Raw genomic sequence first — 27013 nt, forward strand, 5'->3', positions numbered from 1 at the left:
TAGGAAATATTGACTGACCTTATAAGCTGTGGATTTGTACCAGAAACTAGTCTATTAATCCCTTATTATTAATCCTCTGGCATTGCTTTAGCCACTGATAACTAATCGTCTATTCAAAGCTCTTTGAAACCCACCAACTTCTAGAATGTAGCCCAACTCACAAGGTGCTGAAAGATCTAAACTAGTAAAGAAACTGGCACATAATGTCAGTTAGATAAAATGTCAGAAGGACTTACTGGTGAAGCACTGAACATCCTAGCACTAGGGTCAGACAGTTTGACTGTCTCTAAATCTTGAAAGTCTTTTCAGAGTGATATTCAACCTAATCCTTTGATGCTCTCTATATATAGGTCTTTCTTCATCAGAGTTTCTCCAGCTCCTCCTTACTTTGATGTTACTTTTCAGAGGGATTTGCGCCAGCCTTCTCCATAGCGCATTTTTTACTTATTTAAACAGTGTCCTGTAGTATTTTTCATTGCCAAATGAAAACCTGAAGTTTCCCAATACCTTTTCATCCAAGAATAGCTTTCTGAGATGTATTAATATCTTTCTGGATGGTGACAGTATTTTCTCTGCTCTGTACTATTGGACATGTTTACCTTTTCCTGTAGTTTGATTTGAGAAAGCAGAAGCTTTCACTCTTTACTTTGGGTCTATCATTTTATCTCACTAGCAAGAGTACTTATTAACTTCTATCTCTTTGAAAAACTCCCACTGTTCTTTAGATTTAGGCAAGGCAAGATTTATAAGCAGAGACATAACTGTCAATAGACTCTATGGCTAACATTTGACATTAACCCACTCTTGTTTCTACTTAAAGTGATGTATCTGTCTTCTGATGTGCATCCCAAAAGCCAGTCTTATGTGCTGAAGTTCAGAGATCTCAAACATAGTTTTACTTTCTCTTCTGTGCTGTGCATGGACACCTTGAAAGGCCATGAAAGTCTGAGCACAAGGCCTTTCCTGAATACAAGAGTGGGAGAGTTGCCAGACTAGTGGATCTTGATAGTGCGGAGAGAGAAAGATAAAAGCAAGATGATTCTATTCTGCCAGGTCCAAAGCAGTTACCTCCTCAGGCTTTAGGAGGTGAATCAGAGACATTTATAAGACAGAGACAGAAGAATTAGAGAAAGCACGGTTAACTGAAAGCTTCCTTCTATATGTAGGGCATAATCTTGAAAAAGGAGTCTCTGAATAAGGAGTGTCCTGTGCAACCGATCATTTAATCTCAGTGAAAAGAGATTTCTTTTACTTTTCCCCTAGGCTTTCTTGGCAAAAACACCTTAAAGATCCTTGTTCATTTCCTTTGGGGAAACCCACCAACAGCCTTGGAGCATCTGTGGCCATTTTGGACATTTCCTGTGCAGAAAGAGGTTGGAGATGTAGTGGCTGGATTTTGCATACCTCAGTTTTATTGCTGCAAGGTGTCATTGGACATCTACTGAGGGTTTTTGTCGGGGTTTTTTCTTGTTTAAATGGTTTTACAAAGGTTATGAAGTTAGCATTTCTCTCAGTGAGGCCCCTGGTTTTTAGCTGTTAGTGAAGAGTTAAAACCTTGTCCTTGTGAGACATATGTCAGAAAGGAAGGTGGTGTTTCCTGGCTGCAAGAAACAAAACTCATTGGTGTCAAATCTCAGACTACTGAGCTTTGAATGTCAGCATGTGTAGAACGGTAGAGACTACTTTTTTTGTGCACCTACTCTAGTTCTTAGCCCAGTAATAAGCTTCAGGGGAGGAATCACCTGCTTTTGTGGCAGACTCTCCCCACCACTCCCATGGGGGTTGTGCAGCTTAGCACCTCAAGCCAGTGCATTAAAGGAACACCCAAATCTTCACACAGAGAAAAACCTGCAGTTACTTGAGTCTACCTTATTGAGACATGGAAGCTGCCACCTCAAAGGTCAGGAGCTTCAGAAAAGTAGCAGACTTTTCTACAAGCCTATGTTGAAGATCTATATTTAAAACCAGTAGTCTGGCTGTCAGAACCTCTGCAGGGTTTACATGTTATTTGCACATAGCTAGAGACAGAATAATTACATGTACACATGCTTAATCTTATTGCCTTCTCTTCTCTGTTATCTCATCAGTGAAACCCTTTTAATGGCTTTTATCTAGAGTGCTTCCATGACCTTTTCTACTTAGAATGCTGTGCATTAACTTGCATTCCCAGGGGCTGAGCTCTTAACAGATTTCCAACCATATGAACTTTATCAGGAAGAAAGTAACAGTTGGTTTTGCCTGGCCAATTTGATCTGCAATTCTGAGATGGCTCCCAGATGGGTCTCCACTGCAAGATGGTTTAGGAATACTTGCAGACATGAAAGAGTAGGAGTTTTAAAACTGAGCATATAAATACTTGGGACTTAGTCTTGAAACACCTATTTGACATCGGTAGCTTCTGTACCACATGACAAGAAGAAACTTGCAGGAAAAAGAGAGATATTTACCACTAAATTAGAAAATCCTTTATGTGGACAGATACGGTTTCAGTAAGTTATTAACTATGATCTTGGAAAATATTTTTGAAGTGACCAGAAGGTCAATTCTGATTTAACTTCTGTCAATTTTTTTTTGCATTTAAAAAAGGAAAGCTCTTCAGATACCCAAGGATTTCTTTAATATCAAGACATAAAAGAATTTTATACTGGCTCTTTGAAGAAAATTTGAGATTGTAATGCCAATATTTTACTGATTAAAAATATAAAATATATTATATTATATCTGCTACAGTGTGATTAAGCCTATGCATATCAGATGGATCATGTTCTTTCCATCTTTTAAATGCATTCATTGAGATGCAGATGTTGATTTTTCAATAAAGATGTCCAAAGAGGAGTTGTAGTATAAATTATGATTTCCAGTGTTCTGAATGTTTTATGTTTTCTGTTCAAATTTTTTCGCCATTTTTCCTCTTGTAGCAGGTACTTTTTGTGCTATGATGGTTTATTATTGTTTCAGGAAATTATTTCCTAATGATAGAAAAATGTTTCCCTTTTTAAAAGAAGTAACTAGTGCATTTGATTATTCACATTTCTAAAACTGTAATAAACCTATCCTCAAGTGCTTTCTTGGGGTTTTTTTGAGAACTATAAGGATTGCAAATGAAAACCAGGTTGATGCAGATTTTTTCCTCCCTTTAAAAATTTGCAATATTTTGAATTGTATCTAAAAGACTCATCAGACACCCATCAGATCCTTGGAATAAAACCCTTGTGATATTGAAGTCACTGGAAAGCTGCAATTCATTGCACAACATCCATGAGATCCTCTACTAAAGAAAATAATGCTCACAGAAATAAAACAGCAATGTGCATGCTAATCTGTTTCAGGAAAATGATAAAAGCAGATGGAGAGTCCTGGTAGAAGTGGTTGTACTGTTAACTCTCAGGTCACCTCTTGTGTTTCTTGTGCTCTGGAAAACATAGACTCTTCCTACCACTGTCAGATTTCTGCATTTCTTCAAGTGTTACTGTCAGTGGGCAGCACACGGGTTACATACAGATTTCCTGTACAATAATTGTGTTACGAAATGAACCTAGCACATATAAATAAAGTTGTAAGGTAGAAATTCAACAGAGGGAAAATGAGAGGATGACGCTCACCTGATTTAACCTTCCTGGCAGAGGAGATTAATCTATCAATGATATCAAGCTGACTTTCTGATAACTTGAAGACTTCTTATAAAATTTTCTTCTGCAATTGCAAATCTACAGCAGTTCCAATACCTGAATATGCAAATACACAGGAAAGGAAGAACTTTGATTATTTTTTTTTTTAAATCTTATACACATTAACCATTAATTATACAAAGTATTGCACACAAATGCAAATTGGAATATATCTTGTGGCTCTCATAATGAACACTTTCATCCAAGACCATGAATAAGAAAAAATACATTTAGTAGGGGACTGTAGCCAAAGTAGCTTATTATGACTGTAGAGAGACTTATAGACTGTATATCAGAATGATTTGGTGAATCTCTTAACTACAAAAACTTTATGATGTCTGTAGGTCATTAAGATAATATTAAAACCTTCCAAAAGCATACAGGGAATTATGAGACATGGCAGGAAGTAAGGCCCAGATCCTAATGAAAATTTAGAGTATTATCAGATAAATTCTGGTTTCGGAACTCAATAATTATGCATAGTTCATAAATTGTGACATCAGGTTTTCAATTAAAGCAGGAAAATTCTGAAGAATACGCAGTTTCTGTGGTTAAAAGATGTGCAGAGCTAAATTTTCAAGACATGGTGAAGTTATCAGGGAGTTTCAGTGACGTGGTATGAAAGTGGATATTCTTGTCATTTCAAACCTGACATCTTTGAGGATTTCTCCATTTGTCTGTGCTGATATTTCTAGATTGTAGATGTCTTTGATAAGTGTACACTGTCCTAGTTCTGTTGGCTGCACTCTTATTATAGCTCCTACACCAGGTAAGAATGATGCCACTTTATGTCTCTTTCAAACAAACACAGCTTATGGGGGAAAAGGAGCATTTTTGCATTTTTGAACTTAAGGTCTTGATTTCTTCTCCATACAAAGATTCATCTTCCAAAATCAATTTGAAGATTTAAAAGTTTCTGACTTGTTTTTGAAAAGTGTGGAGTAAACCATCATTTCTCAGTGGGAATTGTGAATAATTTTTTGAAGCATAAGTCATTGGGCTTTAGTAGAAATTTTCCCTTGGAAGTAGAAGGAACAAAGCTTTCCAGTCTTCAAAACCACTTGTGGATAGTTCCTCTTTTTGTAGAATAAAAATGCACATGGCTGCCAATAGTAATATTTTTGAAGCTTTATTAAACTTATTTTCTGTGATACACAGGATATTAGCCCATATTTTTATACTCAAATTGCAGTTTTCTCCTTAAACTTGCTGTAAGCTTAGTAATTTTGGAAAAATAGACCTGTCTATTATTATTCTTTCCTCTGAGAACTATAGAAATGACATTCTAAAACAATAAGTTGAAGAAATTGCCTAGAAGGTATTTAAAGATACATTACATTAAATGGCAAAATATTCAGGTGGGATTTTTTGTTGTGTGAAGGCAGAGTGCCTTTAAGTTCCATACTTTCTTTTGTATTGAGAAAATATCCATCTAATTAAATACTTGACACAAAATGTTTATCCAACTTTTAGTAGATTAGAGGTTGTATTGACTCGAATATATAAAATCAATTCAATATACATGAATGAATAGCATGTCAAGATATAATGAGAACATCTCCCATTCCCAAGAAAAATATTTATTGCGTGTGATATGACTTGTCCTAATTCTTTAAGCAGCAGTAAATAATAAACAGATGCTCTGTTGGACTATAATTTACAATTAGAACTTAAATTGTGCGGACTCCGTGTTTGCCTGTTTGATCTGGGGAATTGTACAGTATTAAAAGACTCAAGAAATTTCTTTCTGAAACTGTTTACTCTCTGTGCCGGCATGGATAATTGAAAGGGACGTGTTCACCTATCATTACCTAGCTTCTGTCTCAAGTCTTCAAGAGAAACTCCTCTATGGAATAGGAAGCTGCAGAAATCATTTCATCCTCTCTTCTTGAAAGAATCTCCAATATCGAAATGAGAAATTAAACCAATTACCCTTCTTTCCAAATCATTGCTGCTTACTCTTTCACAAGAAGTGCATCCATCTCTCAAGACTGTTACTACTTTGTGACTTGTGTATGAGTTCTGTGTTCATCTTTCTCTTTTGTCCCCTCATCCCTCCTCTGTTTTATTTTATGTCCTTCTCTGATGATTGGGAGCAGTGCCTACAGCTCCACCACAGAATGTACAAGTTGAAGCTGTGAACTCCACAACTATCCAGTTCCTCTGGAATCCTCCACCCCAACAGTTCATCAATGGTATTAACCAAGGATACAAGGTAAATAGAAACAATATTTCTGTAACTTCAAGTAACATTTGCCTTAACAATCATGATATATAACAAGTTGAATCTAATAATCTCCGAATCTCCAAAATGACTGTGTATTTTCAGATGTATCTTACATGAGTAAAATGAAGGAAGAAGTGAGCAGTTGCTGCTCCTAACATTTGCAGTAAGTTTGGGTATAAATTCTGAAAAGGGAAAAATGTCATAAGCTAGAGGTCCTAATACCTCTGTCACTTACCTGGAGAGTTTCCAAAGACAAAAAGCAGCTCAGTGTCCAACAGTTTGGAAAGTCAGTGCAGGAGAAATTGTGATGTGTCAGTGAAAATCAACCTTGAGATTTTTTTTATAATGCAAAATTCCCATTCATTTTATAAGGAAGCAAGACAATCACACTAAATATTTTTCTTTGTGATGATTTGGGAGATATAAGAATGTGTAATTTATTAATCATGCTTGATGACAGAGTTAGCATGATAAGGAACCATAAGCTACCATAAGTAACTGGTAACATGTATTACAGTATGCAGAGCAGAGAGTGCTTAACAGAACACTTGTTGGTACTTTGACCAGTGGAGTGTATGCTAAAAAGGTAGCTGGAGGGGTTTATTTCTGTCTGTTAGGAAGGACTGCTTAACAGAAACTTCTTCAGTGGTTCAGCAACAGCAGGTATAATAAACAGAGGGTTAAACAACATTCATGGAAAGAACAAAGATAAATTTTGTAGGAATTGAAGAGCAGGAAAAGGAAAGACGGGTATGTTTTATGAGCAGGGAGTAGGAAGGCTGATTTAGGTTTTGGGCAAATGAATGTTGAGTAGGCTGAGAAGGATGTGTAGTTCAGAGGACAAGCTGTGGTTAGAGGGATTGTAGGTGGATTTAAGAAGGTTTAGAAGATTCTTCTCGAAGAATGTCTCAAAGTGATGGAGAAACTGAGATGGGGGTATACATAGGAGTCTGACTGGTTTTGCCCAGATCTCTGTATTTCTCATAAAGTACAGTGGTGGTTTCAGAATCCCAATGCTGAAGTACTGTATATGTGTAGACATGTAGACACTGTGTATGTCTGTTTTCCCCAGAGATAAAATCAGCTCTCAAGACTAGGTGACTGACAGTGCTGCAGGAGTATGTCCTGAAACCCCAGTACAGTAGTAGTACTTGGCTGCTGTTCAAACTCTGGACAATAAAAGCACTTTTGGGGTTCAGTAGACTGCAATGCACTGTAATTTTCTGGTGCAAGTCCAAGCATAATAAGCTCAGTCAGATTTGCAAAAGTCATATTTCAGAATTTTATTCTTTGTTTTATTCAAACAGAGTTTAAGTCTAAAGGTCCTTAGACTCATCACATATCTACCTCTAATTTATGTGTCTATTTCTTTAGCAATGGTATAAAATAACTAAAATTGTGATTTGAATCTGTCAGTGGTCGGTGAAAACTTCCAATGATAAAATTTCTCTTCTTTTGATTTCTTTGATTGCAGTACATTGCAACCACCATTCCTGTTTCTCGGGGATTGTGAATTGCAATATGAGGACTATGTGAGAGTATTTCGGTCAGTTACTTCTACAGCATAGGTTTTTCTATGATTTATAAATTACCAGTAGTCCAAGCTACATCTTCGCTTTCCTTAAGGATTAAGTCCTTTTCTTTCTTTAACTCTCAGAATTGTTCACCTTTATTTTCTGTGCGTTTCCCAGAGAATGAGCAATGAAATGTGCTCAAAAAAGGGAAGTTCAGTCCTCTAAAGTTCCAAATGCCACTTGTAATTCACAAAGGTGATTTAGAAAAGAAAATAAAACTCACTATCCCATCAGCCGTTTTCCATTTTTATCTTTTCTTTGAAATTTATTTGCATTTCAAGAAGTTGTAAAGTGCACCTTTTCAAATATGAAATATTTCTAACAAAATTACTCCTTATAGTCTTCTAACTGTGCTTCCCAATTATCAGAAACTATAGACATTGGTTAAATGTGGCAAATGTAGCTCATTAATCTCAGGCATCTATTCATGTTTACGAGCCAAAATCAATGCAAGCAGCACGATTTACGCAGGTACTGAGTAAGGCCTAGAATTTTAACATGTTTATATAAGCCACATGATAGGGATTTTTTTGGACAAAATAAAAATTTCATAAGCACTTTAAAGCTTTAGACCCATAAGCTGTTGAGATTATTTCAAAAACATGTTTAAAATTTCAGTCACTTGCCAAAAATGAAATTTTAAGTCCTCATTTAGGTACCTACACATAAGATACTCTATGCTAAAAAATATTGATCACCCAGAAGATTCACTGAGATGAATGCACTCTGGAAGAACTGAGCACATCTGATAAGCACACTGTTCGAAATGTATGAAAATGTCTCCAGGAATCTAACTTTTGGGACTCACACTTTGAAAATTGTAGTAATAATCTTTATAACTATTTTCTATTCTTTCTGTAATTCCAGAGCTACTTGAATCATTCATAGTGTGGGTAACTCTAAACTACCAAACACTACAATGCTCTTAATCTGTTGGGCTAGGCTGGTCAACAGTATGCTGGGGGATGTGTGTCTCCACCTTCTCTTTCCCTCTGTTCCCACACCCCACCACTTCAGCCAGCGATATCTTTGAAGGAACCCTAAAATAAGATAAAGAAATTGTCTCAGATTAGCACTGAAAGTACATTTCTTCCTTCAGGTTCTCTTTAGCAGCAGAGACTGTCCAGGCTGGCCAGAGCAGCCCAGAGGGATACAAGAAGACTTATGTCATACATATAATAATTTGCAATAATTTTGGCATTGTTCAGTTGCAGACACTGAGAATTGCAATACCTCCCCAGCATCAGTACATCCACCATCACTAGTGAGCGTTATCCACATCCCTCCAGTTATCTTCGTAACAATGTTACATCCATCTGTTCAGTGTCGGAGCTGATAGTAGTTTAACAGCATTGCTTGTTTTTTTTACAATCAGATTAGGATGGTTTTGGCAGCCAAGCATACTTTGATTCCAAATAGACACAACTTCTAATGAGAGCTCATCCATGTTTAAATTTTCTAGCTTCTAGCATGGCCAGTAGATGCTCCAGAGACTGTGACTATGGTCACCATTGCTCCAGATTTTCATGGTGTTCACAGTGGCTGCATCACCAACCTGAAGAAATACACTGCGTACTATGCATCGGTTCTGTGCTTCACCACGCCTGGGGATGGACCACGAAGCACACCCCAGCTCCTGCGCACCCTTGAAGACAGTGAGTAGTCAGCATGGGTTGAAAATCTCAGCACTCAGATTTTGTTCAGTTGGCAATAAAAGCCAGAATTTTCAAACCTGAGTGCTTCAAATTTGACCCAAGGTTCACAGTCAGTTTGTGATCTCTTGTCAAGTTGCTGTACATCAAATGATCACCTCGGCCAGTTATCCATGTGCGTTTTTTTTAGGTTGTGGCAACTGAATGATATTTGATATTTTTTTCATTATGAACTAAACCTGGATGAGCTTTTTTACATCGATTAGAAGCTAAAAGTTTCATGGTCTGGTTCATCTAACACACAAGACATTGTTTATATCTGTGAACCCTATGCTTTTAAACCGATGCTCAGGCATCCAAATAAATGTGAACTGATGTTCATAGCAACTAAGCACTGGAACTTCCTGTGGAGGTCAATGATTAATTTATGATTGTTTCCTTCTGTTATTCAATATATTGAAAATGTATCTATATTACATTACCAATGTTTGTAAAGGACTCAGGATCATAACACTGCTGTAACTTTTATTCTGCAAAACTGGAGTCAGGATGAAGTAAAATGAGCTAGATATTTTTGCATATAAATTATTTCCTGCATCAGAAAATGTTTTGGCCTCTGTGACCTCTTGGAAGGGTTTGCTCAAGACATATTTGAGGCTAACAAGTCTAGTGTGTGTCTGATGCAGACAAATTTAGACAACTAAATTGCAACTGCCCTTAACACCTATCTGTGTGTCCATAGTGATCCTGGCTCTGGCCAGCATTTCAGTAGTTTCCTGTCACACAGCATCATAAACACTGCTGCACATTTACAGATCCAAATCAGAATTAAAGAATGTCTAATATATCCATATATTAAGTTACTTGAATAGCCATCTTTTAAGTTAGACAATGTTCCTGTAAAGAAAAATCTGATTGTCATTAACATTCACAGAAGCGAGGCTCAAAGTGTTAATCCAATTTTTCATGAGATACCCTTGAAAGAACATAAAGAAAATTAAATACTTCCAAATGGATTTTCCTTTTGTGGTTAGTCTCCTCCATAGCCTGGATGTGTGCCCCAAGAGCAGATTGTGGACTTAAACCTTTCCTCATCAGAAGATCACAGAGATAACAATTTAACTGCCAGAAATCTATGTGAACTATTAATATGAGCTTGTGCTTGTTTATCTGGGGTTGAATTAAAAGGCATGGAGGAAAGAGAAACATGCATTAGGTTTCTGTGTGTACTGTTAATATTTTGGCTATTTTCCGAAGGAAATTAAGCTTTCGACAAAGACTATCTGTGTTAGATCCATCTGTCTTTCTCCCTCCAACAACATTTAAACCCTGCAGCTAATCTTAGTAAGTACAGGAAAGTAAGAAATCAAAGATATGAGACTCTTAAGATTTCAATAAAATTAACCATTTGGGAAGATGCTGCTGAAAGAAAGCCTGTAGAAGACTTTGAGCAAAGTGGGAGAAGGGGCTCTCTCAAGACATTGAGAATATCTCAGGGAAATGATGAGCTCACATGCCATTTTAAACAGAAGAAAATTCCATCATGAAATCTGAAATGAGAGAAAGTCAGACACATGTTTTGGAAAACATCTAGACCAGTTCTTGCTGTGTGCAGCTGTATGATGCAAGGAGCCTCAGTAGTAGAGATGAGCAGGGTTTTTTACTTTTTTTTATTCTTCAGAATTCCTTCCCTTGGTTTTCATGGTGACTGGGAAGTTAAGTGAAACTTATTCACTCTAGTTTCTTCAGGATTTAAATGGGAGTGGGGCAAATATTCAAAAGGACTGTCATTCACGTTCTCAGGTGGTAATATTCTGTCTGTATAAGAAAGTTAGGCAATCCTTTAGGACAAAAATAAAAAGGACAAAGATCTGTTTGCTGATGAACTGTAGGTCAAATGAAATCTGACATCCACTCAGAAGCATTGTGTCATGGCTTGGAGTAACCTGCACCTGTTTTTCATTATGGCATTAAAATTGGACTGCAACTGCAGGAGCTCATTAGAGAAAAGCTTTGTGAATATGCAGTTTGCATGTCTGCAGATACATGATACCGAATCATCCATAATTGCACTTGTTGGGTATTCCTGAGATCGCTACCAGATCAGCAGTTCTTTCTGTAATGCTTCACTACCAGATAACGCAGAGTGGATTTGGAAATTTTCCTCACTGGGGTTGCAGAATTGCAAATGTGGTTGTAGCCGACCTACTGGCAGGCTTTGGGGTTTTTTATCATAGCTGGAGGGGAATGAGAAACTGGACTAAAGTGAAGAGGAAACAAAATATGAAATTGCAGACGAGAAATTGCCAACCAATGTCAGTGGAGCTGGAGGGTACTCGGGCAGAGATCCAGTGACAGAAGCACAGTGAATATAAAGTGAACAAAAACTCCTTTTTCCAGTACATCGATTGAAGACAGAACAGCGGTTGGATCAAAAATCAGTCAGAATGTCTTCCTTGAAGATCAAAATTGAGGGAGGATGGCATATTCTTGACAGTCATTCCATTTTATGCTCTTTCATTGCACACTAGGGAGCTGAAATTTTTAAGAGCTCTTGAGCTACAGCATAAAAATCCTTTAAAAGTTTCACACACTTGTATTCATTTTGTGGAAGACAGTTGCCATTATGTTGGACATTTTTAGAGTTGTTTTGAGAGAATCTATCCAAGCAGTGGTTTGGTGTCTCTGTCCTTGCTTTGACCTCATGTAGGCAAAAGGCTCTTCCCAGGTGAGAGGGTGCTGGTGGTGTTGCTACAGACCTAAGGCCAAATAAGCTTCACACAGCAACACAGGTAACCGTTGCAATCACTGATGGAAAACAGAAAACACAATTGCTTCCAGGATTGCCAGTTTGATTGTTCTAATTAGATTAGATCAAGAAGAGAGGCAGAGAACAAGTTTCATGCAAGTCTCCTGCTGCCACTCTTTAGTTCTCTGCACGGTTAAGATGATGGCTGGAGAAAGTAATTTATGTGATGATAGCCAGAGTGCTTCTGAACACCTTGCATTCTCCCCTCTCCCCTGCAGCTCTCACTGATGTTTCCAGCAGGCTTCCCTTGGCCCTGGCTCAGGGTTTTAGTTCTTCAGCCCTAACCTTGCCACATGAATCAGATCAAAAGTAAGTGGGGTTCTCCTGTTAACAGATTTCCTTTTCTGATTGCCAGAGCCAGGAGCAGTAGGACATCTGAGTTTCACTGAGATTCTGGACACGTCTCTCAAGGTCAGCTGGCAAGAACCTGTAGAGAAAAATGGCATCATTACAGGCAAGTATCAGCTGCTATCTCCTTTGGTTTTAAGTGTGTGTGAGGTCGAATGCATCATTGCAGTAAAAAAAAAATGTTTGTGTAATAGAGCATTTAGGGAGAACTGGCTACTGGTTTCCTGGTCCCTTTTTTGGGTAATTGAAATGTCAGCTAGGGCATGTTATAGAAAGTACGGGTCCAATTACTGGCAGCTCATGATTGTGGTTGCTGAAAAAGCAGTTTGTATTAGGAATCAGCTCCCCATGGAGTTTCTGGTCTTGTTAAATCTTCCATGACCTCCACCTGCGTTACTAAATTTCTGAAACTTTGTGAGATGGTGTTTGGCCTTTGTCCCAAAGGTGGGGGTTCCTACCTGGAGTTAACAGCTGCGAAATCCATATTGGCATTGCTAAGGTTTGCAATCAAGCAAGCCTAGAATCAGCAGTATCCTTCATCTGTGATCAAGTGGCCTGGCTGTGGACTGCATGACAGAATTTGCATGTCATTACTTAATTTTGTGTAAACCATCACAAGGGTCCAGAATTCTCCTGTTTCTCTTTGATGAACTTGCCATTTGACGAGCTATTTATCTATTTATTGTATGCCAGTTTAGATACAACATCAGCAGCTTCATTATTTTTCATAAAGGAAGCTATAAATAGTTGAGAAAAAAAATCTAGTTCTTATCAACAGAGGCAATATTGTTTTCAGATGGGAAACTTATAGCTGCAGAGAATGGACATTCCATTTAACAAAAGCTTTCAAGGTTTTGAAGCGCAAAAAAGCTCCCAAATTTTAAATTACTGAAGCTAAAAATCATAGTTTAGGATGGAGAAAAAAATTTCACATGTATCAAAATGTTTTGTTTTGGGAGCATTTACATTTACATGTTTTAATAAAATTTAAAAGTATTGTAATTTGTAAAAATGAAATGTGTTTTACAGGTTAAAAACATCAAGACATTCTGACCCCCAAATGTTGAAATGTTATGTCGGTCCAATTTCCTGAAGCATTTTAACTTTGACAGGCCTAATTATTTTGATAGGACCTGCAATTGTCAGGTTTTCCTCTGTGTATCTGTAACATGCGCCATTTGTACATGTGTCTTCTGTGTGGTTTGTAGTGTATGAGGAGTCCTTATGCATATCTTATGCCTTTATACCATAGTAACCTTCCTGAAATACGCATTAAGTGGTTCGAGAACAGAAACTAATGACTTCTGAAAGTAGAGCACTATCGATTCAGTGAAGATGGCCAAAGCCTTCAAGCCTGAGTGCTTAAATTTAGGTACCTAAATCCAAGTCCAGCTGCCTAAGTAGGCTGATGTAATACTCATCCTTGTTAAGCACAAGTTAGTAACACTGTGCTTAGTGTTGCAGAATTTCTTTGCTAGGAACAAGCTTTTGTCTCCTTGAATGGGCTGACACCCGGTGGAGCACGATGATGGACTGTATTATATTTGGGGCAAATTGTTTCAGAAAGAATTTAACTTAAGAAGTTCTTTTGTTCATGAAGAAACACCAGTGTAGCTATGCCCAGCAAAGTTTATAAGGAAAAAGAAATCTCCTTAACAATGCAAATTGTGTTTGGTTTAGAAGAAAAGAATAGCAAAATTGTTCATGCCCTGCATATCTCAAAGACTTATAGAGGGCTGCTCGCAGATCTGAGTGCTTAGAGAGGCAATTATTCATCATTTCAGTTCATTGATATCTTTACTGGGCCTTCTTGTTCATGCACTAAAGCCAGGAGGAGGAAAGCACAGAGGGTGGTGCCGGCAGCCAGCCCGCTCCGGGAAATTGCCCATTAGTCTTGCTGTAAATTTCAGTATCTTCCTCATTCTCTCGGTAAACATTGATTTATGAGGACCTGGATGCAGACGGACAGTTCGTGATTGGGTGTACTGCTCTCTTGTAAAGAATTTACTCCAGATCAACAGAAAATTATTTCTGAAACTCCTCTGGTCATTAGTTTCTGTTAGGCAGCATTTTGTGGAGAAGGTGCAGTGCCAAAGCATATGGGAAGGCTCTGTGGCACCTTTCCTATTCTCACTTAGACTGAAGCCAGAGGAAACACTCAGCCCAGGCCGACTGGACTCCCCTGTGCCCATTTCTGGCAGCAATCACGTCTGTAAACCAGAGCGCATTTTTACCAACCACATGTCCTAAAGTTTTGCCCATCTGTCAGTCATTGTGGCTTAAGTGCTACTTGGGGGTACGGTGGATGTTGTTCCTTTTCTTCAGCGTTTCTAAACCTATTTTTGTTATGCATGGTTACATTTGGCTTTGTGTCCGCTTGGTATGTATGGATGTATTTTCCATTTGCATTTTTTATATGACTAGAATCTAACAGTACTTCTGAGAGTGAAATATCCAATAGTAAATGCTGCCTCTGCCTTTTCTTCAATTTGTGTGTGAACATTTTTCAGTAAATAAATACAGAGAGACTGTGGTTAATGGGTGGGAAAGCTGAGTCTTATCCCTATAGTCACAAGGGACAAAACATAACATTTTCAAAGAATAGTTACCAACATTTGATTTCAGTAGAGGATTTTACACCATCTCCCACAGCATCCTCACAACAAAACTGAGACAGCACGGGCTGGATGATCAGGTGTGAGGTGGACTGTTAACTGGTTGAAGGGAAGAAGGCAGAGGGTTGTGATCAATGTGACAGGATCTAGTTGGAGGTCTGTATCTAGTGGAGTGCCTCAGAGGTCAGTGACAGGACCAGTACTGTTAAATATATTCATTAATGACCATGATGAGGGAACAGAGGGCACTGCCAGAAAGTTTGCTGATGATACTAAATTGGTGGGAGTGGCTGACACACCAGAAGGCTGTGCTGCCATTCAATGAGACCTGGACAGGCTGGAGGGTCGGGCAGAGAGAAATCTAATGAAATTCAACAAGGGCAAGTATAAAGTCTTACATCTGGGAATGAATAACCCCATGTACCAGTACAGGCTAGGGGATGAGCTCTTTGAGAGTAGTGTAGGGAAAAGGGACCTGGGAGTCTTGGTGGACAGCAGGATGAGCATGAGCCAGCAATGTGCCCTCGTGGCCAAGAAGGCCAATGGCGTTCTGGGGTGTATTAGAAGGACTGTGGGCAGTAGGTTCAAAGAGGTTCTCCTCTCCCTCTACTCTGCCCTTGTGAGACCACATCTGGAATATTGTGTCCAGTTCTGGGCCCCTCAGTTGAAGAAGGACAGGGAGCTGCTGGAGAGAGTTCAGCATAGGGCCACAAAGATGATGAAGGGAGTGGAGCATCTCCCTTCTGATGAAAGGCTGAGGGAGCTGGAGCTCTTCAGCTTGGAGAAGAGGAGACTGAGGAGTGATGTCATGTTTACAAATACATAAAGGGTGGATGTCGGGAGAATGGAGCCAGGCTGTTCTCAATTATGTCCAATGGTAGGACAAGGGGCAATAGCTACAAGCTGTTATATAAGAGATTCTGAAGAAACACAAGGAAAAGCTTCTTCACTGTTCAGGTGAGGGAGCACTGGAATGGGCTTCCCAGATGGGCTGTGGAGTCTCTTTCTCTGGAGACATTCAAAACCCACCCGGACAAGTTCTTGTGTGACCTATTCTAGGTGGTCCTGCTCTGGCAGGGGGATTAGGCTAGGTGATCTTTCGAGGTCCCTTCCAACTCTTAAGATTCTGTGATTTGATGTATATCCAAAGCCTCTCTAGGTGGAAGAGAAGATATCTCAATCAAGATTAACTAGTGCGTGGTGGATGAAAGTTTCTGTTGTATGTAAGAAACAGATAGGGAGAAAGCTCCCTTCCTTATCTTCTGGTCACTTACTGCTCTGAGCAACTCATTTTGTTTTATTCTGAGGTGAGACTCCTTGATTCCCACTGCCAGCCCATGTGTAGCGTTCCGAGCAGGTGTAGCAGAGTAGTCTGCAGCTCCTGGACAGATAGATAAACTGTGGCATAGTCTCTTACCCAAGCCTCTGCACCATCCATGGCTGCACAGAGATGTTCAGCTGGCTGGGCACATGGCTGTGTGTCCTCTGGAAGCAAGGAGAGGCAAAATGGCACCTTACTTGGACTCGTTTTCATTTTTCCACATTGCCTTATCTGAAGCAAATGTAGCATCTATGGCTTTTGGAAGAAAGGGGTGTGATGGTATTTCTGTTTGTTACTCCTTCATACTTCTTCACTGAGCATCAAATAGAGTGGACAGTCACCTGCCATCTTTCTATTTGCTCTCTATTAATAAAAGCAGTAGAGTCCTTAAGCTTCATCAAACCTTCATAGGGATTGTAATCTTGCATGTCCTACCTAAGCTCAAACCTCTGATAAATGATTCCCAGGCCTTTTCAGAGAGCATGAAAACACCACAATGTTACTGAGATATTGGTGGATTCCCATTGGTGGATGCCCATTCAGGCATTCACTTAAAACTGGCTCTAGATGAGAATTCAAGAGTTTTTCTCCTTCCTCTAGATAGTACTCAGTCAGATAGGCAGTTGTGGTGTATCTGAAATGATTAAGTATCACCTCTCTGAAGTATAATTAGTGACTATGTGAGTACTCTGAGCCCATATTCATGCAAAAATAGGTTAACAGAAAATCCCTGTCAGTGATAGCAGCTAGCACTGGAGGAAGGATAACAAGTTACACCTCTCAAACTCTTGCAGAAATATTTTCCTCATTGTGCTTTCAGCTGATGATGTTTCCCTGTTGATCAATACCATAAGGTATTTTGCTAAGCCAATTTGTAGATGTTAATCAGGTTGTCATTGGGTTTTTTTTTTTAAAAAGAAAATCAAGAAAAGAAAAGAAAAGAAAAAATACCCTCAAGCCCCCAACTGGTCTGAATTCCTCATCTCAGATGATGGCAACAGGAACCCAGTAGGGAATTTCTCTAGCCAGCTTGCTTCATGCATGGTTCACTCAGTGGGGTTCCTCTCTGTTAGTCCTTTTCACTCACTTCCATTTCACAGGCATTCAAGAGCTATGTGTATTTTTTTTTTTCTCCCTGAGCCAAATCACAAAGAAAGCTGCAATCAAGCAAACTTTTCAGACACACACTCTGGAGACTGGAACAGTGAGGTTCAAATGGGTTCAAAGAAGGGTAAAATGGGACTAGGCAGGAGAAGGACAAGCAGATTTGGAAGTGAAAGAAAATCAGACAGTAGAAAGTTTCAAAAGTTCTTGGAAGGTAAATGGTTATAAAAGTGATAAAAAGGAAAGCCTGGTTATGATAGAAGAATAACATGAGATCAAGGTGTGTGCAGTTTTGGACAATACATTGGTTACACTATGGTTTTGAAAGAAAGGATAATGATTCACCCTGCTAGAGGATTTGTCCTAGGAACAAGCAGTGGGGAGTAGAGCTTTTGCAGTTCCTAGGAGATTCCCACAATGTTCCTGCCTGATTGTTATTGTCAGATTTGTAAGTATTTCTAGGTATACAGCAGTGAAGGTTACTTCATCCTGGGAAGGGAGTTGCCCTACTAAGAACATATAGATTTTTAATTAGCTATTCCAGCCGATGAGATGTTGCTATATTTTCTGGTATTTCTTCCTATTTGCTTTGTGGAGTTCAAAGAATGCAAGTCCACCTATCTGTGAGATTACTCCTCGGTTATCTAGCTGTTTCATAGCAAGCACTGTATCGTCATAGGCAAAATGACAAGTCTGAGGCTCCATGTCCTCCCCTATCTGTAATCTGATAGGCAGATGATACCCCGTGGGTTACCTACATGACTTGCTTGTTGGAAAGAACAAAACCAGAAAATTATATGGGTATTTTAGCCAGTACTTATATCAACTTTCTTCTCATAAAAGACGACCACAATGGAGTAGAGCAAGAAACAAGTCATGCCATCACTAATCACAAGGAGATCTTGTAGATACAGGAATTTACCAGTCTCTGGATTATTGTATGCTTTAGAAGAAAACCTAAGCCTCAGCACTACTATGGCCCCCTGACTTCTGCTGAATTATTTTTCAGGGTACCAGATCTCCTGGGAAGTGTATGGCAGGAATGAATCTCGCCTTGCCCGCACGCTACCCAACACGACGCTGGAGTACAAGATCACGGGGCTGTCATCTCTCACCACCTACACAATTGAGGTGGCAGCTGTGACTGCAAAAGGAACCGGATGGGTCACATCCTCCACCATCTCTTCTGGTGTGCCCCCAGGTTGGTGAAACTGCATGAAACAAATTAAAATGGGCTGATTCTTCACATTTCTGTGTTCGAAAGAGCACAAATTACTGAAGTTCAGCCATAGTAAAAACATTTTTCTTTGTAAAGCATTGGAATTCTTTGCCACACAAGATACATTCGATTTTTAGAGCAGGTTAAAGTAATAACATGAACACACTTGCAATTTTAAATTGCTGCAACGCTGAAGCTGTTTAATACATCCACAAAAGAAGTTGTAGGGATGGCAGAAGGAACGCACAAAGTGTAATAAAGCAAATACAAACCAGAATGTCTTGAAATTTACAATGTAGCATAAGAATGAAATCTGAATCAATTTTAAAAAGTGTTGCATAGGGGGAAAAATAGAGTGTGGATGCTATTTAAAATAAAAGAGTTTTATAAAAAGTAGTATACAGGATGTCACTTGAGAGGACACTTGTAAATGGAGCTAAAATATTTTTTACAAGATTTGAAGCTTGTGGCCTGAGAAAGATTTGGGAGGAGGTAATCTTGTCCTGCACTGTCTGAGTAACAATTTGGGCACCTGTAAATTTTGCCTTTTTGCATTTTGTCCATAGAATTCTACACTGTCCCTCATACAGTATAGAAAGCAAACTAAAAAGCCAATTCTTACTTGAAAAAAACCAGTTTCTGTTCAATTATATGTTATAGGAGTACAGTTTTTCAAAGTGGAGCCATTAGTGAACATCATTGATGAGAATCCAGTTGTTCCCTTTTCTGGCATTTTTTTTACTTTTCTATGTTTTGAAATATGTCTGACTTTCTTTTCCCTAATCACAGGTAATTGTGACAAGTCATAGACTGGATCAATGCCACGCTCCCTGTTGTTAGTCAGATAACAGCATTATCCTACTGGGTCAGGGTTAGTTTATTGATCAGAGTTCCTATAAATGTGAAGTAGGAATCAAGAAATATTGTGTATTCACATATACTTGAAATACAAGCCAAAAAGCTGCCCACTTTTTGCCTGTTGCATTTGCACATAGTACAATATTATGAATGATTACTGATTATAATAGTAATTTCCATTACTTATGAATCAGGTACTGTTGGGAATTTATTCTAAACAGTCTATATTTAATCTCTTTCCTGGCCTTGCTTTTGTTGATAAATCAGGTAATATTAAAAATATAAATGCCACTGTAAGCTTGACTGATGTGAGGCAAAGATCTGATTGTGACTGCAGGTTTTTCCTCATAGAAGGTCACCCTCTTTGTTTGCAACAGAAGTTTAAAAAAAATAATCTACTTTGTTCAGGCATCAGAAATGCCCTTTAAAACCCATCTGTTATAGGTCAATATAAGGATCACAAAGTCTTCCCCATATACTACCCAAAAATTTTAGTCTTTTTCTGCTGTCAGTATATTAAAGTTGCATGTACTCTAAGAAGTAGATAAAAATTATTGTCCTTTAATTCTGGAGAAAAAGAAGTACAGTGGAATTAGGCAACTTGGTAGGTGACTGTCAGATCTGAAGCTGGGGAGTACCTTCTTCAGAGCCACCACGCTTCTCTAAAATAGCAGCTGTAATTCATAGAATCATAGAATCATTTCAGCTGGGTGAGACCTTTAAGATCATTGAGTCCAACTTTTGTCCCAGCCCTATCAACCACTACACCATTTCCCTAAGTGCAACATCCACCCATCTCTTAAATCCCTCCAGGGACGGTGACTCCAGCACCTCCCTGGGCAGGCTGTTCTGATGCCTGACAACCCTTTCAGTAAAGAAATTCCTCCTAATATCTGGCCTGAAGTTCCCCTGGCACAACTTGAGGCCATTTCCTCTTGTTCAGTTGCTTGTTACTAAGGAGAACAGGCTGACCTCTGCCTTGCTACAGCTTCCTTTCAGGTTGTTCCTGAAAGATAAGGTCTTCCTTTAAGATAAGGTCTCCCCTGAGCCTTCTTTTCTCCAGGCTAAACAGCCCCAGATCCCTCAGCATTCCTGATGTGAGACATGCTCCAAATCCTTTACTAGCTTGGTAACCTGCCTCTGTATCCTCTCTAGCACCTCAGTGTCCTTCTTACAGAGAGGGACCCAAAACTGGACACAGCATTTAAGGTGCAGCCTCACCAAAACTGAATACATGGGAATGATCACCTCCCTCCTTCTGCTGACAGCACTGTTCCTGATACAGACCAGGAGGCCATTGGCCTTCTTGGCCACCTGGGCACACTGCTGGCTCATGTTCAGCTGCCGTCAATCAACACTCCCAGGTCTCTCTCTGCCTGACAGACTTCCATCCACTCCTCCCCAAGCCTGTAGCACTGCTGGGGGTTGTTGTGGCCCAAGTGTAGCACTTGGCCTTATTGAAAGTCATGGAATTGACCTTGGCCCAGTGATCCAGGCTGTGTGGATCTCTCTGTAAAGCCTCCCTAAATTCTGTGAATGAGCTCTTTCTTTGCTCCTTTGAGGTGTAAAAATATGATGCATGCTCAGAGCAGCAGAAATAATAATCTTGTATGTAATACACTGGCAAAAAACAACAAAAACAAACAAAAAAAACACTAAATCAAAACCAAAGCCACAGCTATTTGCTGTGTTATCGTTATTACCAAGGTATTCTATATGCTGAAATACTGAATATCAACCTGTGTTTAGAAGACTCTAGACAAAGAGCATTTCCACCTCTCACTTGTGTTTATACTTCTTCAGAACTTCCAGGTGCTCCATCCAACCTGGTGATTTCCAACATCAGCCCTCGCTCTGCCACACTTCAGTTCCGGCCAGGGTATGATGGCAAAACCTCCATCTCCAAGTGGATAGTCGAAGGCCAGGTATGTCCCTCTTAATGAAGTTTGTCACGGGTTATAAATAGTGAATTACTGTTTGGATTCCAGTTTTTGCTTCACTTTGGATCAAAGCTCTTCAGTAAATGGCCTGATGGTAGCTGTTTAGAGTGTCCTGGAAAGATTGGATTGCAACAGAGCTCAAGAGGCTTAGCTGAGAAATATCTGTGTGGTAGCCAGTGAGAAAAGATTCATATGAGAGCTGTAACTTATGTTCAAAGGAACAAAAGAAAAATATGATATTTAGTGTACATATATATATAAAAGAATGCTTATCCTTTAAATAATTCACATGGATTTTTGTAAAGCAGCTTTGTTTCTGTTCAGAACATCTGATATATCATAAGTAACACACACAGCAGAGCTAAAGTTCATCCATTTCTTTTAAAAAGGATTTGAAACCTGTGGTTAGGTTCTGTTAGGTGTATTTTCAAACCAAATGCAAACTTGAAATCATTATCTCAGAGTCAAGATAGGAAGAAATGCACTGAACAGTAAAGATACCGTTATTCATGAGCTGAGTGTGTTTTTCTATCTTGTAATGGAATATACTGAGATTTTCTATCCAGGCCTCTAGATATTAATGAGATGAAGTCTCTTCTTCATCAACTTTAAACAATATCCCTCTTTCTGCTGTCATTATGCCTTGGAAGAGTTATATATTCCTCATTTGTTCTTCTGACAGATGATCTTTGCTTCTTCTTTTCCACCCACAGATCTTTATAAATAATATCTGTTTTTAAGACCAAATGTCGGACTTTTTAAATTACCGTCACCACTTAGAGATGTTGATACAACCACTTCACTTGGTAATGAGGTTGTTGTAAACAAGTTGGTACATTTTGTACCATTTACATACATGTTACTGCATATTACAGAATTAAACATTGCAATCCTATAATATGATGGCTCAGCATGTTCTGAGAAACATTTTTGTGCTGGAGCATCACATTGGTATTACTAGGAATTTGTTAATTCTGTGAGTTACAGAATGCAACTTAAGTGGAATAAATTTAGACACCTTAAATCTGCAATAATAACTACCATGAAGTTCATCTACATCCTTGAAAAGCTCTGGGTACAAACAGTGGTTGAAGGCTTCTTGGTGTGCAGGGAAGGAAGAGAAGATCTTTCTTGTTCACAAGCCCTCATCAACATCTCATACATTGCTAGAAAAGTCAAGGGATTAGTGGCTCCAATAGATTATGGATCCAGGAATATTGGCATCAATTGGAGGAGTACAACAAAAGTCTTTGCAGAATCTGGGAAGTTCTTTTCACAACCACCCTGTAAGTTTCTTCTGCATCGTACCTCACTGTTCAGCTTTGGCACCAGAAGTGGATCTAATTTTAAATAAATAAATAAGTTCTTGTTCATGTGACTTACAAAAGTCTTTTCAGGTATGCAGAGACATTGGTGACTCCTTAAGGATACAGCAAATCCTGTTTCCAGGATGACAGCTGCATATAATCCTTTGTTCACAGTCCCCTTCTGCGAGCACTCCACTCAAACTCTTTTTCTCTCCGAAAGACGTTTAGCATTAGTTACTCTTAGCAAAACTAACTTACTCCTGCCTTCTGCATGCACTGATTGGGGTGTCATCATACCCAGAACTGCTATGAGACTTGATTCAGACAAGAGCAAATGAGATCCAGACAGATAACTCTGCACAAGCTACGCAGGTGATCAGAAAAGCACCACTGCAAGAGGAAGGGTGGAGAACACGGTAATGGGAGCAGAGACTAGAGCAGGAATGCCTTCATCCAGTCTTGGATCTAAGCTGCTTTCACCTGCCCTCTGGACTTCAGTTTTTCCTGCCTGCGTTTTGGAGCCACACAAGCTTTCACAACACAGCTGCCAGTGACATCCCAGTGTTCACTTATGCTTTTCATGTTGTCTGTTCTAAACAATGACCTGTCTGTGCTGGGAGGCAGACTACTGTTGCTACATCTATGTTTTAGCATAGACAAAGTTCCTTAGGACTGTGTTAGTATACCCAACCTACAACAGTATTTTCTAAACAGAAATAGAGGGAGGATTTTTTTTCCCTCTATATCTTTCATTCACTGGCCTAGGTACTTCTTTTAATAACACTGTTAATTGTTTCATGCTTTAGCATTAAATTAAAAGCCTCTTAAGGTGAAGTTTTGCATACTAGGGTTTTAAACAGGTAGTATTGCCAGGTGACAGGATCACATTTAGCTATAAAGCACTAATCTGTATGTTCTAGTGTACTTTGCAGTTAATCAGTTTAATTAGAGAATAAAGATTCTGTCCAAGCAGATACGGGGATTACATCTCCATCTATTTGCAAATATTATGACCATTAGCCTTTCTGAAAGTTTGCAGCAAGGCACAGAGTAGCTGAAACAGCGTAGCTGAAAACAGCTAACTCCTTCAGAAGAAATATGTTGTGATTTACTCAGACCTTGTATAGCATGATCTCCAGCTGAAAGGAGGAATGCTAGATGTACCTAGCTGATCTCCCGTACAAATCTATTCCCTCCATGCTGTTCTTCTTCTGTTGGTGAGTTCATGACAAAGCATTGCTAACAAATACTTGGTAGCATTGTGTATTTCATCTATATCCCCCTTTGTACAGCTGGGTGGTAGCTCTGCTTTGGGCATCTCTTATACACTGTGTCTTCTCTTCCATCTCTTCTGGGAATGTACCCTTTACTCTGAATGCATGAGTCTTTACAGAGTTCCCCTATTTTATATTCACTGACACAAACAATCTGGCACCAAAGCATTTTTCTCTTTTGTTCCTTTATGTGTCAGAAATCTTCCTTGATAAGGGCAGGTCTAGAAAATGTTCCAAGTATTCCATTTTGGCTAAGTGCCATTTTTGAAGTCTGATACTTCATGAACAATTTGGATGAAAAGCACAGCTGGGAATTCCAGTTGACGTGAAATTTTATGCATCTGGCATTGGCTTCTGCTTTTTGTGCTGAGGTGTAAATTCACAGGAGCCACTGTGGAACTAATTTTCAATTATGTCAAAGAACATGAGAGGAGAATCATGTCTTCAAGATTTTAGTGTTGGTAGATAGTGAAATACCAAGTATTAAAAATTTCATTTTTGTGTTTCTAGTGAGTCTACATTCTGTACTTCTGAAGGGATTCCTTAAGAATCACTAGGCTGTTTCTTTTCTGTCTTTCCATCTAGACTTAGAGGATAGGAGAAAAATGGATTTCCAAACAGAAAACTACAAAACTGTACCAATGCTATTTAAAAAATATTTCCAGCATTGGTTTTCCATTACAAACCCTGTAATCTAAAAAAAAAAGTCTAATGTAATATAAAGGTTCTGCTGTAACTTGTTCAGGGGGACCAGCAGCAACTGTCTTGAGACATTGATGCTCAGAAGTAACATGTTGATCCCCAAAGAATTTCAGTAAATTCTTCCAATCATCCTGAACACTCTGATGCAGTTATATACTGTAACCATTTATTCTGTCAATTTGCAACCAAGAATGACTATGAATTCTTGCTGTTGTTCACTAGGTTTCATGTTTGCACTCTATCTGCTGCTATCCAGTTTCAGCTTATTTTTCTCATGCTGTATTTTTCCCAAGGTTTTGTCAGGAGAAGTTCATAAATGACATCATTATGACTGAGCCTTAGTGGGTGCTCAGTCCAGAGCATCAGGCTTTCCAGGAGCTGATTAGATGAGCTGCACTAACTTCTGCCGAGTTTAGTGTGTTTTTTTGGTGATTAATGTTATTGTGCAGACAGCAAAAGACCTGTGGAACAGCTGAAGGCCACTTATTGCAAGTCAGGTAGTCATGAGTATATGGACTAATAGAAAGAGATTTGCTTAAAGCCTTTCTGCTTTCTGTGGGATTTTGTGTGAGCATCATAGTGAGCAGTAGCTGAGTTTCAAAGCAGTAAAACCTTTAAAGTATTATCACTATATTCACTTGTAAAGCTGTGAGTTGGGAAAGATGTTATAACTTTAACTGTGAATTTACCTGGTTTTGTGGGTTAAGTCAGTGACCCAGATAGGACTCATCCATTGTCTGAGGTGATTCTCTTGGTGTCATTTTTCCTTTGGAGCTGGTAAATAAAGTGTCTGAAACTCTGACAATTTTATGCCTTTGCCAATCTTTAAATCAAAAATGGCTGAATCGATTTAAGGATTTTGTAAGAAAAAAAATTGCACCCAGGCTGACATTCTGTGAACTGAATTTCTCCCAAAGCGATTTCAAATATGTGAGTTATGGACCTCTATAATGAAAACTCTGACATATCTTGAACTATAGTAGAACACAGGGTACCTCTATAATGTAGAGAAACATTGTGTTTTCCTTTCCTGCAGTGAGTACTTAATAACTGTTCAAAATTTTAGAAGCATTACTGTCTTAAAATATTGCAACAAATTGATATTGTCATTGCAAATTTTATTTTTGGGTTTTTTTAAAGTCACAATTCTGCAGCTTTGCTCATGAAGTGCATTCCCTCAGAAAATGTTAAGTCACTTTAAAATATGTAACGTTTTCCTTTTTAGAAATGGAAAAACTAATGCATAGAGAAGTAAAGAGTCCTGACATCACTTCCAATATTGTTTTATACTGTCTCATTTCTGCAATAATAAATGAATATGCCCTTTTATTGAATGTAAAGCCTTGGGAACAGCTGAGAGATGGGAATGAATTTGTGCTAACTTGTGATGACTGATCTTTATTGAGAATTATATGAAGCATCTCAGTGGACATAGGTGTGTTTGCTGTGGCAGTCCTGGGGCCTCCTGGGGATTGTGGCCCTATTGTACAGAGAACTGTTAAGATGCAGAGTGCATTTCTTAAGGAGTTTTTATGTTGGTAGTAGCAGAGAAGCAGTCGCTGTTCTCATCTGCCTCAAAACAATGCAAACAAACATAATCCTTTTCTGAAGTTTGCATACACTGTTATCCAAAACACAGCTACAAGAAAGAGGCCTCTAAATTGACTTTATTTTATGCAGAACAGCTCATAGCGGACTCTCTTGCCCCTCAAAGGACTCTTTTATTCTTACCACCGCCCATAGTTCTTTTTGCCCCGTGGGCATCCCTTTGTACTCTGATTCTTGAAACTGATACGTTTCCTCTGATCTGACATCAGAGTGTTTCAGCAAAAATAATTTCCTTTTCCTTCAAGAGCCTGAAACTTGGAATCTGCTAGAGATCTTGCAGACGCTAAAAATATAGAAATTCATCGCTGAAGGTTTTCTTCTGAGACTATTGTTAAATAAATTAAACTTGTTTTGAGTAACATTGACCTAGAATTGCTTGGCCACAAAAATCAGAGGTCATGCAGACATCCCCAGGCTGTTCACCCATCATTCCTCTTACTTTGGAAAAACTCCCTACACAAACAGCACTCTTTTAAAATATACTACTGATTTTGGTACAAGATCTGTTTGTTTCCCAAATGCTGGCACCAGCTCCTGGGAATATTACAAGGTATTATTAACTAAAGCAAGTTCCCCGTCCAGCTTTTCTTAAAATCTTTAGCTGAATAACAAAACTATACCTGTAGCTGATTTTTTTTGCTGCCTCTCTGTCACTGTCATTTTTGACAGAAAATGAATCTAAAAGCGGTTATTTGGGATTTGCCCAGGGTCCCTCACCTTTCAGTACATGTAGTCATTATCAGTTTACCATCTGGTGCCTGAACTTGGGAACAACCAACATGACAGG

General features: G+C 38.9%; 1 protein-coding gene across 2 annotated transcripts in view; it reads left to right on the forward strand.

Moving 5' to 3' along the window:
- The window catches only part of SDK1 (sidekick cell adhesion molecule 1), a 417596-nt gene that overhangs the window by 300246 nt on the left and 90337 nt on the right, over positions 1–27013 (forward strand). For both annotated transcript variants that reach the window (XM_061992261.1, XM_061992262.1), the window contains exons 19-23: positions 5768–5883; positions 8932–9124; positions 12286–12384; positions 18328–18519; positions 21199–21320. In XM_061992261.1, the coding sequence (XP_061848245.1) occupies positions 5768–5883; positions 8932–9124; positions 12286–12384; positions 18328–18519; positions 21199–21320 (722 nt within the window). The remainder of the gene's footprint in view (positions 1–5767; positions 5884–8931; positions 9125–12285; positions 12385–18327; positions 18520–21198; positions 21321–27013) is intronic.

Source organism: Colius striatus, chromosome 3 (assembly GCF_028858725.1).
Source record: "Colius striatus isolate bColStr4 chromosome 3, bColStr4.1.hap1, whole genome shotgun sequence".
NCBI classification, from domain to species: domain Eukaryota; kingdom Metazoa; phylum Chordata; class Aves; order Coliiformes; family Coliidae; genus Colius; species Colius striatus.